This window comes from Lissotriton vulgaris, chromosome 1_1 (assembly GCF_964263255.1).
Source record: "Lissotriton vulgaris chromosome 1_1, aLisVul1.2, whole genome shotgun sequence".
Taxonomy (NCBI): Eukaryota; Metazoa; Chordata; class Amphibia; order Caudata; family Salamandridae; genus Lissotriton; species Lissotriton vulgaris.
This window is the reverse complement of record NC_141685.1, coordinates 568,161,158-568,180,607: the sequence shown is the minus strand read 5'-3', so window position 1 is coordinate 568,180,607 and position 19,450 is coordinate 568,161,158. Positions and strand designations below refer to the sequence as shown.

Genomic DNA, 19,450 nt, shown 5'->3' with positions numbered 1-19,450 from the left:
ACCTTTTTGTGTGCCTGGCATTTGATGACTGCAAGCCTTTTGGGGAGAAGGACGGCTTCGATCAAGGCGGAGACTAGATCCCCGTGCAAAATGGGGGTGCCGTGTGAGGTCAAGAATCCCCTCTCCCTCCAAAGGAGTCCAAAATAGTGAACCACCCCGAAGGCATACTGGCTGTCGGTGTAAATGTTCGCTGTGGTTCCTGCTGCTAGAATGCAGGCTCGTGTCAGGGCAATCAGTTCCGCTGCCTGGGCAGATCGTTGCGTGATGCGGGCTGTCTCGACTACAGTTCGAGCCGTGGTGACTGCATAGGCAGCTGAAGTGGTGCCATCGGGGAGTTTGATGCAAGAACCGTCCACCCACAGCTCTCCGTCAGGGTCAGGAAAAGCCGTGTCTCTGAGGTCAACCCTACTTCTAGTCTGTTCGTCCGTAAGGGTCACGCAGTCGTGTACAGGGTGCACATTGGGATCGTTTTCTGGTAAGGGTAGCAGAGTTGCCGGGTTCAGTGTGGTGCATCTTTTCAGGGTGATATGGGGTGCGAGCAAAGTCAGTTCGTATGCAGTCAGTCGTGCACTCGTCAGGTGTTGCGTCTTGGTTTGGTTTAGGAGGGTGTCAACTGCATGGGGTACCAGTACCGTGAGGGAATTCGAGAGCACGATCCCCTCACTCTGTCGGATAGAGATCGCAGCAGCAGCTACAGCTCGAAGGCAGGCAGGCAAGGCTCTGGCTACAGGGTCAAGAGTGGCAGAGAAGTAAGCGCACGGTCGTTGCTTTGGGCCGATGGACTGGGTCAGGACAGATAAAGCGCACCCCTCCCTTTCGTGAGTGTAAAGGGAGAAGGGCTTCGTGTAATCGGGGGTACCTAACACAGGGGCCGAACAAAGGGCATCTCGTAGTTGCGTGAAGGAGGTCTGACACTCAGGGGTCCAAGGGAGTGGGAAAGGGACGTCTTTAGCTTGCAGTGAAAGCAGTGGTTTTACTATGAGGCTAAAGTTGGGTAACCACTGTCGGCAGAAGGAAGTGAGGCCTAGTAGGGAGCAAACCTGTTTATGAGTCTTAGGGATAAGAGTCTCGAGAATGGTTTGGATCCGGTCGGGAGTGAGTTTCCTTCCGTCTTTGGACAAAAGGTGGCCTAGGTAAGTGACCTGGGGTTGGCAGAATTGCAACTTCTTCTTGGAGACCTTGTGGCCATTTTCTGCAAGGAAGTGCAGGAGTTGAATGGTGGCTGTGACAGCTAATGGAGTGGTGTCGGCTGCCAAAAGGATGTCATCAACATATTGCACTAACACCACTCCATCGGGTAACTGGACTTGATCCAGTTGTCTCTTGAGGGCCTGGCTGTAGATGCTAGGGCTTTCTCTGTAGCCCTGGGGTGCTCGGCAGAACCTATATGAGCGGGCTTTTAGGGTGAAGCCGAAGAGATACCGGCTGTCTAGGTGGATGGGGATGGAAAAGAATGCGTTTTTGAGGTCAATGACAGTGAAGGTGGTGGCAGTAGAGGGAATCAAAGTCAGTCAGTCAGTCAAACAAAACTTTATTTGATTTGTTAAAACCTTAAAAGTACATTCCACATTCCGTGATAAGAGAAAGGACAACAGCAAAACATGGTAATATTCAGCAGGAAAAAGAGCAGCAGCATAACAAGATAATATTAAAACCACAATTACACCTCAAGATACTTGAAAATTAACTTCTCTTGTTCCTTTTAAAACGGAGTATTATAACATTTATTTGTTAAAATCGCTAAAATTTCCTATATATACCTTCGTCAGAATGCAGTTTTTACTACTATTGTCCCTTAGTGTCTCTACCTTTATTCAGGGATAAGGGCTACACTATACATGTTCTTCTGCGCATTTGAGGAACCACCTAACTTTGTTCATATATTTCCCCAACGCGCAGGCTATATCTAAAGTCTCCATTTCCACCAAAAGAGTGGCAGCTTGCATTCTGTGCGTAATCTTATATTTTTTTAAAATCGGACATAAAAACTCCTTTCGAAAGTCTAAAAATCTCGTACAATCTAATAAAATATGTAACATATCACAGGAGGTTCCTAAAGTGCAAGTGCATTTCCCATTACTTCCTATCATTAAATTTCGAACCCCGTTATTTGCATAGCATGGGTTTATGCCAATTCGCATTTTCAGGACTTCTCGCCTCAGACTATGACTAGGTAACCGGTCCACGTAAGGGAAGTGTTGACTGCTCTCCCAAGCCACTTTCATGTGTGCTACCGAGGTCTTTTGAGCAAGGTATTCCCGGTCATAACTACGGGACATATTGACCCCCTGAGTCTTTAATTCTTTTTTCCCAAATATTATGGGGTCTTGCGGCAAACATACCTTCAAATCTAGCACCCCATAAGCCTTGCTTATTGAGGCTCTTACCTCTCTTGCCCAGGGGAGCTCACTATTGATAATTTCCTCCTTAGCCCATTGGGAGATTTTAGCAATTTCCCCTACTCCCAACCGCTGCCAGAAGCGTACAAGGCTCATACAAACTGTAATAGCCCAGGAGGTTATTCCCAGCTCCAGTCGTGCTGCCTGCACCATAGAGGATTTTGGCAGAGCGAATAAGCTTTTTAATATATTTCCCTCTTCACTATCCCAGGAGGTCTTACCACTGAGATAAATAACCTCGGCTCCATACAGAAATTGTGGGGGAACCATTGCTTGATAAGCTTTTAAGACCGGTCTATCTGACCTTTCACCATAGGTGTTATTAAAGCTTTTTAGGCCTTTGACCGATGCCAGTGCCCTTATTTTTAATGCTTGCAGGTGTGTATGCCATTTCAGGTTACCTGAGAACCACATTCCCAAATATCTATAGTTGGTCACCCTCTCAAGCAAGGTTGTGCCAAGATACCACGAGAACTTCACTTTCCTTCTCCCAAAACATACTATTTTGGTTTTATCCATATTTACCACTAGTTTTTTACTCGTACAGTAATCTTTAAACCTATTGAGTTTTCTCTGGAGGCCTATCTCCGTTTGATCCATTATTACTAGGTCATCGGCATAAAGGAGGCACGATATGTGCCTTCCTCCCAACTTCGGGTTCGCCCCTCTGACATCTCTTAGTACTTGGGGTAAGTCAGCTAAAAACAGGGCGAACAGCAGGGGGGCTAGAACGCACCCCTGTCTTAGGCCATTTCCAATAGGGATTCTCCTGGTCAGTCCTCCATCCGTGTCCAATATTATCTGTGCCCAATTTTCTGTATGTAATGCTTGGACAAGGGCCAGCAGGTCATCCTGTAATTCATACCCTATTAGTGTTGACCACAGCTGATCCCTGTCCACAAGATCAAAGGCTGCACGGAAGTCAACGAAACAGCAGAATAGATTACTCCTCTGATCAATTGACTTCCGTGCGATGGACCACAGAGCAAAGCAATGGTCAATCGTTGAGTGGCCTTCTTTGAACCCCCCCTGCTCTGGGGGTATTATCTGTTTGTCTTCCACCCACTCCTTTAGAATCCCTAGGATTACCTTAGAAAAGACCTTTTCGCCTATATCCAAGAGGTTTATTAAGCGGTAATTTTTAGGGGTGTTTACATCACCTTTTTTATGGATTGGCCTAACAATAGCCCCTTTCCAGTTTGCAGGGAATTCACCTGAATTTAGGATCCATAAAAACATATTTGAAAGGAACTCTGCCCACCATTCTATGTTTGTTTTTATTATGACAGCTGGCAGGTTGTCAGGGCCGGCTGCCCGTGTTAGGTTTAGTCTAGATATTATGGTTCTAATTTGATCTGGGAGAAAATGAGTTTTTAATTCTTCACTTATTCCTGGCCAGGCATTTACCATTATTCCCTCCCTCATTGGCCATTTCCCGTAAATTTCCTCTAGATAGGCCAGCCACTTGTCCTCTGGTACTGCGCACTGCATGGTCCCTTGTGCTTTCCCCATACAGTCCTGTATTAGCCTCCAAAAGCCTTTCACATTTTTGTCTTCAATTGTCACGAGTAAATTATCCCAACATTTGTCCTTAAAACACCTTTTTTTATCTCTAATAACTGACTTATATTTTAGCTTCATTTTTTTAAGTTCTGATACCACTTCCTCACTATAGTTACCTCTGAGTCGTCTTTCTTGTTTCCTAATTCCGGCCCTTAATTTCCGGCATTCGGCATCAAACCAGTGTTTGTTATTATTAGGGTATAATGTCGCATTATTTACTGGTTTTTGGTTATTGCACTTTAACTTAATCCGGAGGCATTCCACCAATTGCCTTATTATGCCCTCGTACCAGGCTATACTTCCTTCTGGTACAAGGTTACCCAAATTCACAGTTAGCTGATATGCACTTAGTTTCTGTATATATTCCTCGGTGATTCGTGTTGTTAACCGCTTGGGATATTCTACATCTACTGATAACACTTTTTGTCTTTGCGGGCGGCTATTTACCTGAAGTTCAACCTGCAGTGGATAGTGGTCACTACCCTCCACCCCCAAAATTTCGAACTGTTTGATAAGGTGGAAATGCCAGGCCTGTATGAATACATAGTCTATGGGGCACATTTGTTGCCCTACCTTAAAGGTACGCTTCGCAGACCTGTCTGCTTCCTTTCTACCGTTGGTACATACAAATCCCATAACCCCCAATAGTTGCTTATCATCTTTACTTGAGGTTTCACAGCTGGGGAATTGTGCCTGCTCTATTTTATATGCATCCAACAAGTCCTTCAACCAAGAATCCATTGATTTAGGATTCAATTTATGGTTGAAGTCTCCCAATATTACGAGCACATCCTTTGGAAACCGGTTACACACCCCATCTAGGTCAGTTTTTAAGTGTTCCAAGTCTGCCTTATATTCATTTACTTTCCCTTTCTGAATATATACATTTATAATGCATAGGCTTTCACCCCCCAACATGTTGTTTGTTGTTCGCACTCTATTTCCCTGTGCCCAGTTACACTGTAGTTCCAGGGGTTCAATGTCCTTGGCAATCCTTGTAGAAATCAGCGTCATCAAACCCCCTGAAGGTCTACCCACCGTGTTCTTTTTAGCGGCTTTTACATAATGAGTGAAACCTACCGTAGCTGGGATTTCGCCACACAGCCAAGTTTCCTGGAGACAAACGATATCGTTTTTCTTCAAGATATTTTTAAAATCTTCCTGTATCGCTATTCTATTGTACCCATTTATGTTCCAGGTCATTATTGATAGGCTGTGCGGCGCTCCTGCTACCTAGTCGATCTCACTCATAAAACCATCTTCCTCACTACTCATATATGCCAGCTCTCTGTATCTGTTCCCAGCAAGTACTTCTTCCATATCCCACCTTTGGTCATTGGATCTTATCGTGATTTCTAGGGCGTCGTTGGTACCTCTCCCCAGATTGATCATTTTTATTTGTCTGTCCCCTAGAGCTGCGTGATTTCTAAGGAAAGGAGTCCCTAACTTATCCGAGAATACATCCTTCCTTTTTAGTATTCTAATGCCTTCCCTTAGCATCTCCGACTCTGCCTTTTCTATAGCATCCTTTATTAGGGCTGAGTGGAGTAAACCCTTAGTTATTTCCTCCCCCTTACTGTTTACTGTGAACCCCACTTCTTTTAGATCTTCAGTGCTAACATATCTTAGACTGGGGCACTTTCCAAATGAGGATAGTAGCTGGGAGCGATTCAAGGGGTTTAATTTCTTAGTTCTTTTTCCCCCTTTCGCCTGTCCTATTGACTCTACAAATATCCAAGTGTCAGTGGGTAATACTGTCTGTTGATGTTGGCGATTCCCTCCTATTGTTACTCCCCTTAGGTGCCTACTAGCTTCTTCTCCTCCCCCTTTTTTGACCCCTTTCCAGTTACTTGGGTGGGGTCCCTCCGCACTTGGGGACATCTCCCTCTCCCGCTCTACTCTTACACTCTTTTTCACCCCTGGGGGATTTCTCCTATTAACCTTTTTGTTCTCTCCCATATCCCTCCTCATTATCCCCTTACTTTGTACCTCATGTCGGCTGCTATTTGCCCCTTTCTCTACGAAATCTAACTTTTTAGGTCCTTGCCTTGCAATCTTATTTATTGACTTATATATTGGAGTTTCCCCCCCCTGTGATCCTGGTACTTTTTTGGGTAGCAGCTGGGTCGGGCCTTAATCCCTTTCCTTCTCCTTGGTATATTAGACCTTCTATATCTCTCATCCCCATACCTCTTTATAAGCATGGGGCGGTAGGATACATATTCTGTTGGTTCATTCTCTGGGGGGCTAGTCACCTCTTCCACTTCTTCCCCCCTATCCGCTTTATTATCCTCCTTTGTTTCTACAGGTCTTACAATTGAGGGCATCAAGTTTTTAATCTGTGCTAATTCCCCATTTATGCCCTTAAATTGATCACCATGTCTTTTCAGAATATCATTATTTAGTACTGTAACCTCCGGAATGCCCTGCAGAGTCTTCTGGAGCATTAGCATTACTTCGAGCATGGATTGGCCGTTAGAACCCGTCACCTCCAGGCTACATAAGGATATGCCGGATACATCTAATCCAACTGTTTTTGGGGGTCCTAGACTCTCATGATCCTTTTGACAGGGAGCCTCCCCAGTAATGTTCCCTTCTCCCAAGGAGTCACTACCGACTACTCGTTCTTCATTCACCATATCTGCACCTAAGTCCTGGGTGCAAATCGACTGAAACATCCTTGGGGAAGATGATAGACGCGGTTCCATTGGTATCTCAGCTATATTAAAGTCAGTCTGATTCAAGGCCTCTGTACTTGATGCGGCCGGATCCTCGATAGATTGCGTGGTCTCAATTTCAATTGTATCCTTTTCTGCTCTCTCTTTCCCCATGAAATGTTTACCAATAAAATCCTTGATGGTTTTTGATACCACCGACCCACCTTTTGCGCCTGTTGACCTGGCAGATGCCGGCGCTGGCTGCGGGGTTGTGCTTGAGGAAGGGGTTGCTCTGATGGATATTGTTCTGCCAGCAATTGGTGTTACCATCTCATTATTTACCATCTCATTATTTACGTCAGCCAAACCTTTGGGTGAGCCGGTCGCGTCCACTGTTCCCGATTTATTTGCAGTTTTTTTACTATTTCTTACCACTCTGCGTGGTTTAGTTTTCCCTAGGGCCATTGTTTTTCCTGTGTTCTTACTTTGTGTTCTTCTTCTCAGTTTCCCGCAGGTTACGGAGGGGTTTCCTTCACCTTAGGGCTTTCACCACTTATTTGGTGTACAGCAATCCCCCACTCCGCATAAGCTTCCCCTGGATAATTATTATTTATATATCTGTATATTTATAAGGGGAAGTACAATGTTAACTTCACTTACCTCTGTTTCTATGAGCCAGCACTCTTTCCTCCTCCTCCCCACTTAGGCTCCTATTGGTTGTTCCATAATATTGCCAATTTACAGCAGCCGCAGCTTTATATTAAATCATATGCTCCTCCCTGCTCCACTCTCAGTTCTGGTCCAGACGTTGACCCTTCTTGATGGAGGCACCCAATTACTTTCCTGGATACTGTTCTGGGCACTCTCCTGGGGTCACCACATCTTATACGCGGCTCCTCACGCTGACCTGGGCCCCACACAGCCTCTAGATGGCCGCTGGAGGTGCAGCGCTGCGCTCCCTCGGCCCCTCGGCCCCTCGGCAATCACCTTTCACAACTCCAAAACTTGCCGCCTCCCGAGGGATCCGACAGTCTGCCAGGGCTCCAGCTGTGCCCCAAATGAAACCAGCACTACTCCTGCACCGACTGCGGCGACGATGGCGGTCACAGCAGCGGCCGAAAATCGGCCGGTAAGCGCGCCCGCAGCAACCCGGAATCGGAAGTCCTGGAGCGCCACCTGGTGGTGATCGAAAGTGATCGAAAGTGAGGACGGGAGGCTCTGCAGCGCGAGTGCGTAGGATCGGCTCAGAAACAGAGGCAACCGTCACCCATTTTCGAGTCCCTCCAATTGGATGGTGGTGATGTCTGAGACCACGGGGTACTGGGGTACCACCACTTTGTTGATCTCTCGAAGGTCTATGATAAAGCGGTATGCTTTCTCATCTCCCTCTCCCTGCTTCTTGATGATGGGCAAGATTGGGCTGTTGCAAACGTTGCTAACCACTTCCTCTACCACTCCTGCGTCTATCAGTGACTGAATAATCTTTACCAATGCCTTCTCGCCCTCGGGCGATATCCGATATTGTGGAAGTTTTGGGAGTGTTGCATCTGGTCGGACAGTAATGTGCACTGGGTCAATCATCATGCGCCCTACATCCGAATCCGTTTTGGCCCACAGATACGGAGGCAGAGTGTCAAGCAGGCATGTGTCAGCGTCAGTGATGGAAAACATGTGTCTGGGAGGGCAATGCCTAAGCAGAACGGGGTTGTCGTAAAGAAAAACTCGAACTCCGTCTTGAGAACATCTAATTGTCGCTCGGGTGTGTTTCAATAAGTCAAGTCCCATAATTGCGTCAGGGCTATTGGAGGAAAGCAAAAACGTGGTGTCAGTGGTGTTGTTTTCCAAATCGAAGAGGATCGGGGCGGACAAAGGGTTAGTGGAGGGCGTTCCATCGAAACCTGTCGACATTATTAGTGAGCCAGACAAGGGTGCCCTTGGAATCAGTCGTTTAGATAACGCACTACGTGTTGTGCCAGTGTCTACCAGGAATGGAGACTTCGTACCCAGGACCTTAGCAGTGACGTAAGGGCCTTGCTGGTCAACATAGAGCTCGACTGGATCCCTCCCTTGCCCTAGGCAGTCCTATGCAAAGTCGTGAACGTCATCGTAGTCAGATTGTTGGCATTGGTTCTGTCTGGGTCGGTCAAATGTGTTTGGTCTGCCTGATCTATCGTTAGTCGTGTCATTTGGGGGCCCTCGCTGCTGTCCCCTATTTCTCGGTCCACTGGCTAAGTCCTTGGAGTCTTTATTTCTGATTATTTCCAAAAGAACTGGGCACTGAGATTTCCAATGGCCCGTTCCTTTACAGAAAGCACACTGGTCCTCTCTAATGTCTGTACGTCCACTGTGGGGAGTCAAAGTGCGGTCCCTGGGAGGTGCAGTCTTAGGGACGTTCGTCTGATAGTTTCCCCGGTATTGGTCTCGTCCTATAGTCACCCCTTGCAGTTGAGCAATCATCACCCTCTCTTTTAAGTCCTTCTTCTTTCTCTCTGTTGCTCTATCGTTTTCATTTTTCTGATGTTCATAATATTGGGCCATCTGGAGGATAGCCGTAGGTTTGGAAGCTGCCCAAATACTCTCACTGGCCTGCAGTTTCTGGGAGACCTCTGGTGACAGACCCTTAACGTAATTCTGGACAAAAAGATGGTGTCCGGTTGCAGTGGTCAAGTCCTGGCCGCTGTAATCGGAGAACACCGTTTCAAACCGGGAGAAGTAGTCCGATAAATCCTCCTGAGGTTTCTGGCGACAGGCCGTTACTATCGACCAGTCCACTTTCTTTTCTGGGATCAGGGTTTTTAATTTCTGTACGATTTTATCCGGGAGGTCTAAAATGGCTTTCAAAGGCTTTGGTCCGGGTTCTCGTTGTTTATCTATGCCATCGAGTTGTGACCAGTTATGTCCAAACAGCTCAAAGTGGTCGACTTTCCGGATTTGCTTCCACACATCAGCTGGCAGACATAACCCGAAAAACAAGTCGATGTCAGCCAGGGTCATAATCGTTGATCCTAGGGCTGTACCCAACTCAGTATAGAAGGCAGTGGGATTTTTACGTAGGTCAGGCAGAGATTTCCGGAATGTCAGAATCTCCTGCCGGTCCCATGGTTGGTAGACCCAATTGTACACTACCCTTCCTTTTGCATCTTTGTGGTTTGCGTCATCGTGAGTCCCTTCACCTCGTGGAGGAACCCAGTAAGGGGCAGCCTCTCGTATCGGCATCATGGCATTAGATTGTTCAGTTTGTGGTTCGGTCACTACGGATGTCGTGGGTTCAGTTGCCGGTTTTCGTTCAGTGAGGTGGCGGAAAACCTCGAGCGTACGCGTAAGGAGGTCCGTCACATCACACTCACCCTCATCCCCGATATCGACCTTCCGGTACAGAGTCGTTAGGCTCTGGGGACCTTTGTCTCGATATCGGTCCTCATATGCGTTCAAGACATGGTAAGACAGTTGTACAGTAAAGTGTCGTCTGTGACTCCCTGTATAAGAGTTAAACACATCCGTGATGTATTCTTCATCTTCCCTCCTTTCTACCAGTGTCCTTGCTATCTTGTCAACCCCTGCTCGCTCATCTTTGCTTAGTCTGCTTGTCCTTGCAGAACCAACCCTTCGGGCCTCGGGGTCGCCTAACGTTGTCGTTTGCGTAGTATCTAATGCAAGGGGTTCGGTCGGCACAGAGGCCATGGGGGCCGAAGCTGTGGCGCTACTCTCGCTTGTACCTGGGGGTGGTGGGTGCTCTGCTAAGGGTTGGGAAGGGGCATATGGAGGGGGCATGTAGATGATCGGAGGACCTAGCAGCAGGTCATCGTTGGCTCGTTGTTTCGAGGGTAATTCAGGGTAGAGCGTGGAGGACGTTCTAACCGGACACTGGCTTGACGTTTCGATTTCTAGTTTCTGTTTGGCTTCCTCTCTTTCTTTTATCTCTTCTTCTAGTTTCTGAGCCGCTAGGTGGGCTGCTTTCCGCAGCTCCTTTCCCAACCTACTCTCAGTTCTCTTTTTACGTTGTTCAGTTTCTTTGCGCCACATGCCGAAACTATCATGCATAGTGGGCGTCGTCTTGTTTTTACCAAGGGCTGTTTCTAGTACGTTTATTTTATCCTCATCGAAGGATCCTATCAGTGGCCACTGACTTTCTCGATCCTTTTTCGTATATTTATGCCACAGCTTGCTATAGGCTATAGCGATCAATCCATGCTTCATGAACATGTCCTTATTAGGGGTGCCTTCCAGTGGAGCCGGATGGTTCATCTCTAATAAGCGGTCCGGGCTAAACAGGCTACCAATCAGTGGGGAGAAGACAGGCATGACGGATCACAATGGGGATAATAGTCAGCACTACCTATCTTATCACTGCGTGCAAAGACTAGACAGAATATTTCTATTCTACGTTGTTTGCAGGCAATGAATACCTCATGAACCAATATCGGGCAGTCAATGTTTGGTCAATAAAATGGTCAATGGGGAGAATAAGTAGGCCCGCAAAGGTCTGCGTTACCTACCCTTTCACTATCTGCAAAGAGGGAACCTATTCTTTCCTGTTTGTAGACAGAGAATCTCCAGAAAAATGATCCGTAACAGTTAATTAATGGGGAGGGGCAATTGATCAGTGGGGGAGAAAGATAGGCACGACGGATGCGTTACTTATCCTTCACTGTTTGTAAAGGGAGAGCCTGTGTTTCTCCGTTTGCAGACAGCGAATCTCCAAATAAATTAACAAAGAGTAATACTAGTATTTTTTCAATCAATCAAACAATTTCTTAATTCGTCGTGTCTACACGACCTTACCCGGACCGCATGGACAGTTTCTTGTCTTCCGAATCCAGCGCCCGATCGTCCTCTTTTCTTCGTAATCCTCGCGGCACTCCTGATGGTTCCCAGTCAGGACCGTAGATCAATCGAGAGAGGTCTGTTCGGAACCAGTGAAGTTCGGATGATCGGCTGTCAGACGAGGGTCTATCGGACAGGGTACCTCCCGACCGTTGCAGTCGTTCACTCTGTTGTCAGGACCTCTCCCACTGGATCCACGAGTCGCTGATGGGCCCCACGTTTGGGACGCCAATTTGTAAAAGGGTACTAGACAACCAGTGACCAAAAACCCTTTTGTGTTGCCCGGCGGTGTCGCCTCTATTACCCACGAAATATTAATCAATGAAGAAGCAGGAGCTGGAGACTGAAAGGCAGGAAACGAGGTTTTATTCTCTCCGGAGGAGAACACATCAATTCGGACAGCAAGTATCGTCACGAGGTGCTCTAACCGCATCTCTGAGGCCTGGCCTCTTATACACAGGTTTATTGCTTTATTACATGAAACATATACTTGTCAGTACTTTGATGTACGGAAAGGCATCCTAGGAATCCCCGCTTCAAGCCCGTTCCCACACATTTACAGTTGAAGTCCCCGCCCCAGTCACAACAGGTGATGATTATCGCGCAACTGGGCATTCCGCCGATTCACGGAATCCGTGGAGTTTGATCGGATCTCATAGGGTGGGGGCTTTGATCAAATCGAGGGTCCTTTAATTGGGGGGAGCTTCCTACTGTATGGGGGTGTGATAAACTATCCGCAGGGCCAGGTGGCGGCCTGGGAACAAGGGAGACAAACGGGCACACAGGAAAAGGGGGTTTGTATCAAAGGACTTGGGACCATGAAAGGGATGAACGGAGGTGTCGCGCTGGGAACAGGATGGGATTCCGAGGCAGAGCTGCGCTGAAGAGGGGTTTATGACCCAAGGCATGTGAGAGCGGGAGGGGGTTGTCAGCGTGCGGGGGATGCCTGCGAGGTTTGGAGAGAGAGAGAGACGCGCTGGCTATCAGCGAGGGCAGGGAGGCCATGGTGCTTAAAATGGCTGCCGCTTACGCGCACGAATGGGCTCGAAAAAGAGCAAGATGGCGCCGATAATGTTGACGTTTGCAGCCTAACTTTTAACACTGCCACAAGTCTGTAGAATTGGACAACAGTGAGGCATGTCACACCACAAGGGCACAGCAGTTGCACGAGCAGATGGAAATGTATAAGGGCAGACATGGTTGTGGTGCTGAAAACCCCCCACCACTGATTTCCTGGATTGCAGCTCCACCGTGCATGCTGTGCTCCACTCATGAAGACATGTCCCTACTCCAGAACAGCTGCATTTGTTTATTGATTGCTATGATATCATTCTTGTTTCATCACTGAACTCCAGGGACCAGAGGCTCATCTAGCTCAAATGAGTCAGGTTTGGTCTCCACCTGTAGCTCCAGGACCTGGTACAAATGAACCTCACAAGGCTGTTACAGTCTATGGTGTAACGAACGTAGAGGGGGCTCCACTGCAAGGTACATGGAGCCCCCCCCCCCCCTCAGGATTTAATTCAGAGCTCTGAGGCCTGAATTATGTGCTGAGGTGGCCCCAGCAGAGTGGGGGCCTGTGTTCCGCCACTGATTACAGTTCCTCTGTGGCGTAGCTCAATTCATAACATAGGATAATGGACCTGTTATTAGGAGGTATTCATCAGTGGTTCCCAAACTGTGCGCCGTGGCACCCCGGTGCGCCGTTAGGAGTAGCCAGGGGCGCCACGCACGATGTGGAAAGATAGCGGTGGCCGTGTGCTGAGCAAGCTTATAATCATGTTGTGAGAATGTGGGCCAATGAAATATTATGCGTCTTTTGATACCTAACAGAATGCAGCAAGTGAACCTTATTCCAGCTGCAGCCAAACTCACGGGGGAGTTACAAATGCCACCTCACCTGCATAATCCGGAGTTTGGCCCAGGAGCGCAATGCCGTGCTTTCACAGACGTAGCCTCCGCATGCACAGCATGACTGTGAACGTTATTGCTGCCCGCCGTATTCTGCCATCGAACGACCCTCTTCGCAAGTTACAAGTAGGTAAGAGGGCTGAATCACTGCACGCTCATTAACGGGTTTAATTTGCCAAGTGGAGTTTGAAAGGGACAAGTTAAATAAATGTTTTGTGGCCCACAGTCACGTCGGAAAACAGTAGTGCCTCTTAATGAACACGTAGGCTCCTCGCAGAACAACTTAAGCAAACGGGAGCATATGAATGAAATTTATGGCGCAGTAAAGCTTCCCGGGGAACCAGAGTTATGCAGGGGGTAAAACACAGACTTGTGACATTTTCACTCGAGTCAAGATGAAGATTTCAAATATTGCTACAACTTCACACAGCCCGTGTATTTAAATGCTGGCTGCTGTTCCGCACGTTGTTTGTGTGAACTTGAAGGAACGCTGTACCAGAATTTATAAACCAGAAATTCCAGTGGGCAAATTCGCTTTGGAAATAGGCCGTATTGCAGCCAGGATGTATTTCCTGACCCCAGTCTGTCCTTCAGCCAAGGCCAGGCAGCAAGCATGTAATAACTGAAATAACCTGTTTCCCTTTCAGCCTCAGTGAAAGCAGTTCATCATTGTTCCCTCCATATATTTCTCCATGTTATTGACAACATAAGAGGCCTCCCAAATTAAATAAGTATAAAATATTTTCTGGAACTGGTACTACCCGCCCCTGTTTCTTACACTACTGGCCTAGTGCTGACCTTGGACGAGATATCGCAGGGCTGATATGCAAGTTCAGCTCAAACTGCTGCAACCTGGGCATCGTAGAGGCTGTTAATTCAACTCAGACTGGGCAACATATGTGTTTATTTCTGTGAAGAGGAGTGCAGCAGAGGGATGGGAAATATAGGAAACTAAAAGTGACACCAAGACTTTCAGTCTGAGAAAACAAGGGCAAGCAGCAGGTGGAAGTAGGAATGCACGGGGGTAAAACAAAGTGCGAAAGAATCAAAGGGGGAGAGAAGGAAAGCAGGACATAAAGACAGGGAGAGGGGTGAAAAAAATGTTGAACAGCAAAAGACGCTTTAGCATGCTTTTTCATAATTTAAAGTGTCATTAACTGACCAAAAACAGATGCAGCAGAAGCTGCAACTATGCAAGCTTCCTTAAAGCACCGAATAAGCACACATATAGCTGCTCTTTTTTTTGGGCTTGGGCTTGTAGTTTGCCTTTTTTACATTATGATGCTGAGTATTTCTCACAACTCATGGCTAGCTAGAGCTTTTAGCTAAAATGCCTGTACTGCTCGGATGGTGTCGTACTCAGAGAAGTTGATGGCAGGAATGCTTTGATCTGTCTAATCATGGTCCACTTGATAAAGCATATTTAGCTGAATCCATTATTAAAGCTTTTATTAAACAACTGCTATATTTTTATTTTGTTACAAATATGATTATAATACTTTCATCGCACCGGTAAAAAAATGGTGGGGAGCCGCGGCCAACTGCCAATTTGGTCGAGGTGGCCACAGGTCAAAAAAGTTTGGGAACACTGCCTTATGCAATCATTGCCAAAATCAGCAAATACGTGCATTGTTTTACTTTGAAGGCAGTACATGGCTTATCCAACAGTAAAGGACCAGGGAATGCCATAAGTATATTACTGTCAGCAATATTTCTTAGACTTATTTAACAACTATCCCAAAGATAAGTTTTAGAGGTAACAAAGCTAGCCATTATTTGAAATGATTTGCAATGCCTTGTAAAGGAGAGAACACACACTGTCTACAATTTGTCTCATAACCCATTAATAATTAGTTATTTTTTTAATGTTTATGAGTTTCAGCTTGCTAAAAATAAAGATCCACAGGAAATGTGTTAATTTTTTAATATTGTAAATAAAGCTAATGTTTACTATACTTCTCATTTCCTACTTTTATTGATTCTGTTTCACTGGTAATAATTAAATCTGGCACAATTAAAAATCGGAACATTTATCTGTATTTTGCATTTGTTTCAGGTTATGCAGGACAAGATAATTTGTCTTCCAAAAAGAGTACACCCTGCACAGAACCATACGCCTATTGTCAATTCATCAAGTGCCATTTCCAGTGCTGCACAGCTTCCACAAATCAAGCCATCCACCACACCTGCCACTGTGGAAATGAGGGGGCTGAAGACCGACCTCGATCTGCAGCAATACAGCTTTATAAATCAAATGTGCTATGAGCGTGCCCTGCATTGGTATGCAAAATATTTCCCCTATCTTGTCCTTATCCATACACTGGTTTTCATGCTTTGCAGTAATTTCTGGTTCAAATTCCCAGGATCGAGCTCAAAAATTGAGCACTTCATTTCAATACTGGGGAAATGTTTTGACTCTCCATGGACAACAAGAGCTTTATCTGAGGTATCTGGTGAGGACCCAGAAGAAAAAGACAACAGGAAGAACAATCTGAGCAAAGCCACTGCAAACTTATCTATGGTTGAAGGCACATTGGTGAAAACCCAGTCCTTAAAGTCAATACCTGAGAAGTTTGTGGTTGATAAGGCAACAGCTGGTGCTCTTGATAAGAAGGAGGGCGAGCAAGCAAAGGCTTTGTTTGAGAAGGTGAAAAAATTCAGACTGCACGTTGAAGAAGGGGATTTACTATATGCCATGTATGTTCGCCAAACTATACTTAAAGTTATAAAATTTCTCATCATTATTGGATACAACAGTGCACTGGTGTCAGAGGTTCAGTTTACTGTGGACTGTAATGTTGATATACAAGATATGACCGGATATAAGAATTTTTCCTGCAATCATACCATGGCGCATTTGTTTTCAAAACTTTCCTTCTGCTATTTATGCTTTGTTAGTGTCTATGGCTTAACATGCCTTTATACCCTATACTGGCTCTTCTATCGATCTCTCAAAGAATATTCTTTTGAATATGTTCGCCAAGAGTCAGGAATTGATGATATTCCAGATGTCAAAAATGACTTTGCATTCATGTTTCACATGATTGATCAGTATGATCCCTTATATTCCAAACGGTTTGCAGTATTCCTGTCCGAAGTAAGTGAAAACAAGTTGAAGCAATTGAATCTAAACAATGAATGGACCCCTGAAAAGCTGAGGCAGAGACTACAGACAAATTCCAACAATCGCCTGGAGATGCAGCTGTTCATGCTGTCTGGACTTCCAGACACTGTGTTTGAAATTACAGAACTTCAATCTTTAAAGCTTGAAATCATTAATAATGTAATGATACCAGCCACAATCGCTCAACTTGACAATCTGCAGGAGCTCTCTTTGTACCAGTGCTCTGTAAAAATCCACACTGCAGCTTTGGCATTCCTGAAAGAAAACCTGAAGATCTTAAGAGTTAAGTTTGATGACATCAGAGAACTTCCCCTCTGGATGTATGGGCTTAGAAATGTGGAAGAGTTGTACCTTATTGGCTCATTAAGTCACGATATTTCAAAAAACATTACACTTGAGTCTTTTCGTGAGCTGAAAAGCCTAAAGATTCTGTATATCAAAAGCAACGTATCAAAAGTCCCTCAACACATTGTCGATGTTTCCAGTCACCTACAAAAGCTTTCTATACATAATGATGGCACCAAATTAGTGATGCTGAACAACTTGAAGAAAATGGTAAACTTAACTGAGCTAGATCTGGTTCACTGTGATTTGGAGCGCATACCTCATGCTGTCTTCAGCCTTCTTACTCTCCAGGAATTGGATTTGAAAGAAAATAATCTCAAATCAATTGAAGAAATATTGAGTTTTCAACATTTGCGAAAACTAACCATTCTTAAGTTGTGGTACAATAGCATAACCTACATCCCTGAGCATATTAAAAAACTGAGCAGTTTGGAACGATTATATTTTAGTCACAATAAAATAGAAGTTCTTCCTTCTCACCTCTTCCTATGCAACAAACTAAGATACCTGGATTTGTCTTATAATGACATTCGATTCATTCCACCAGAAATAGGTGTACTCCAAAGTTTGCAGTATTTTTCCATAGCGTGTAACAAAGTGGAAAGTGTGCCAGATGAACTCTATTTTTGTAAGAAACTAAAAACTTTGAAACTAGGAAAAAATAACTTGTGCTCACTGTCACCCAAAATCAGTAACTTGGTGTTCCTTTCCTACTTGGACATAAAAGGTAATCATTTTGAAAGTCTTCCACCTGAACTTGGAGTATGTAAGGCTCTAAAGCGAAATGGACTGATAGTGGAGGACACTTTGTTTGAAACCTTGCCTTGTGAAGTCCGCGAGCACATGAAATCAGAGTAGTGATGGACTCTTCAATGGCAGATTACTAACTTTGTGTTTGCTAAATAAAAATAACGTACTGTAATCAGAATTTGAAACAAAGTAAACTGAAAATACAATAGGAATGTCCCACCGAGTGTTTATATTTCCAAAGGTTAATTGCTTGCTGGCAAGTCACTATCTTAAATGTTTTAAAAAGGTGTAACACTTTGGGGCCAAAGGCACTGAACCAACAAACAGGTCCTGATTTCCATTTGAGGAGTACGGAAAATTGACATTGTCTGGACTAGTAGCAAAAGGTAAAGTATTGAGCTGTGACTGGTGGGAAGGCTGAGGTAGGACTAAAGAGGGTGTTGAGAGTGAAAGGCTAGGTAAGTCAAAAGAAATTACACTTTAGATGCCTTCAAACTCATCAGTGATAGATATGAAGCTATTTGCTTCAGAGAGTAGTTAGATGAGATGTGAACTAAAGATTGTGAAGATTGTTGCAAAAGTATTGAGATACATACATGGACTAGAACATGGTTTCTGTTACTATCCCCTGATTTCAATCTATGGCTGGGAAAATTCTATACCTTGTTCATTCTGTATTACTTCCGTGAACCAGCTTTTCACAAATCAGGTGGGAACACAATTTTATCTGAGACTTTATGTCTCGATTTTTTATAAAGAGTATCAGTTACAGTTGCTACTATAAGACATTACTACTTTCATTTAATTGAAACACCGGGGTAACAGACATATTTTCTAAAACGCATCACTGTTTATATTTTTTAGTTTTGACACCACACTGTGTCGGTAATAGCAAAATAGATGAAGGATTACATTTATTTATAAGACATTTTTACTTCTATTTTTTTACAATAAACATTTATCTATTTCTTATTCTGACACTGATCTAAACGTAGGTTGCTTAGCACTGATAAAATTAGAACATGATATACTTCATCCCTATTTTGTTTATGTTTCTCTGTGAAATTTTAATGCCATGGTATCTTTTATATTTTGTGGACATTATTTGTGTAAAGGTGCAGGTTTTTCAATTACAGTGAACATTTTCTATAGGCATATGTGAAGATGTGAAGGCTGTGCAAGATAGACATAGGATGCTGTGATTAATATGAAGGTTCCAAGTAGAAGAAGATTGATTAGTCAAAGTTGCAATGTCAGCATTTGTGGTAAAATAAGCAAAGAATACATTAAGAAAGTTATATTTTTTTATTGGTATGTATTTGAAATAAACATTATGATAAAATCACTCCCCCTCCAAGACTGCAAAAGTTGTAATACAAGTTTCAATGTTGAGTGGATATTCCATTGGGTGCTTGATAATGTTGATATTATTAGTTTCACCATGCTAAATTCAATTGGTAGTGCCCTTTTCAGTGAAAACAAGCTGCCTAACTCTCATATTGTGTCACACCCTCTAGTCTGACTTAATCGGCGTGCTCAAAGTTTTAGGGAAACTATCTCCTTATATTATAAGGAGCTTCAGGTTGCTGTGAATTTATGAAATATGTTGTATTGGTTACCGGTGGCATTGTCTGAAGGCGCCATTGCAGATTTTCTCCAGCCCATATTTTATATTGTTGCTGCCATTAGGATGTAGGTCATTGAAATCATGTCCTTTTTAGATCTGTTTTGAATCCTCAGATTCCTTGTGCCCAGCAATATATACTGAGGATCCTAACCTATCCTACTACAAGCACCTGGGCTCTGCCTACTGTTAGCTTTCAGTGTTTTGATGCCATCGTTGCCTCATCTTGATTGAACTGGAGTTATAGCCAGTC

General features: G+C 44.7%; 1 protein-coding gene across 1 annotated transcript in view; it reads left to right on the top strand.

Annotated features, from left to right (window-relative positions):
* Nucleotides 1-18,916, top strand: part of LRRC8C (leucine rich repeat containing 8 VRAC subunit C) — a 216,584-nt gene extending 197,668 nt beyond the window's left edge. Inside the window, exon 3 of the mRNA XM_086953963.1 lies at nucleotides 15,411-18,916. Within this exon, the coding sequence (XP_086810089.1) occupies nucleotides 15,411-17,681 (2,271 nt within the window). The 3' untranslated portion in view covers nucleotides 17,682-18,916. The remainder of the gene's footprint in view (nucleotides 1-15,410) is intronic.
* The last annotated feature ends 534 nt before the right edge of the window (nucleotides 18,917-19,450 follow it).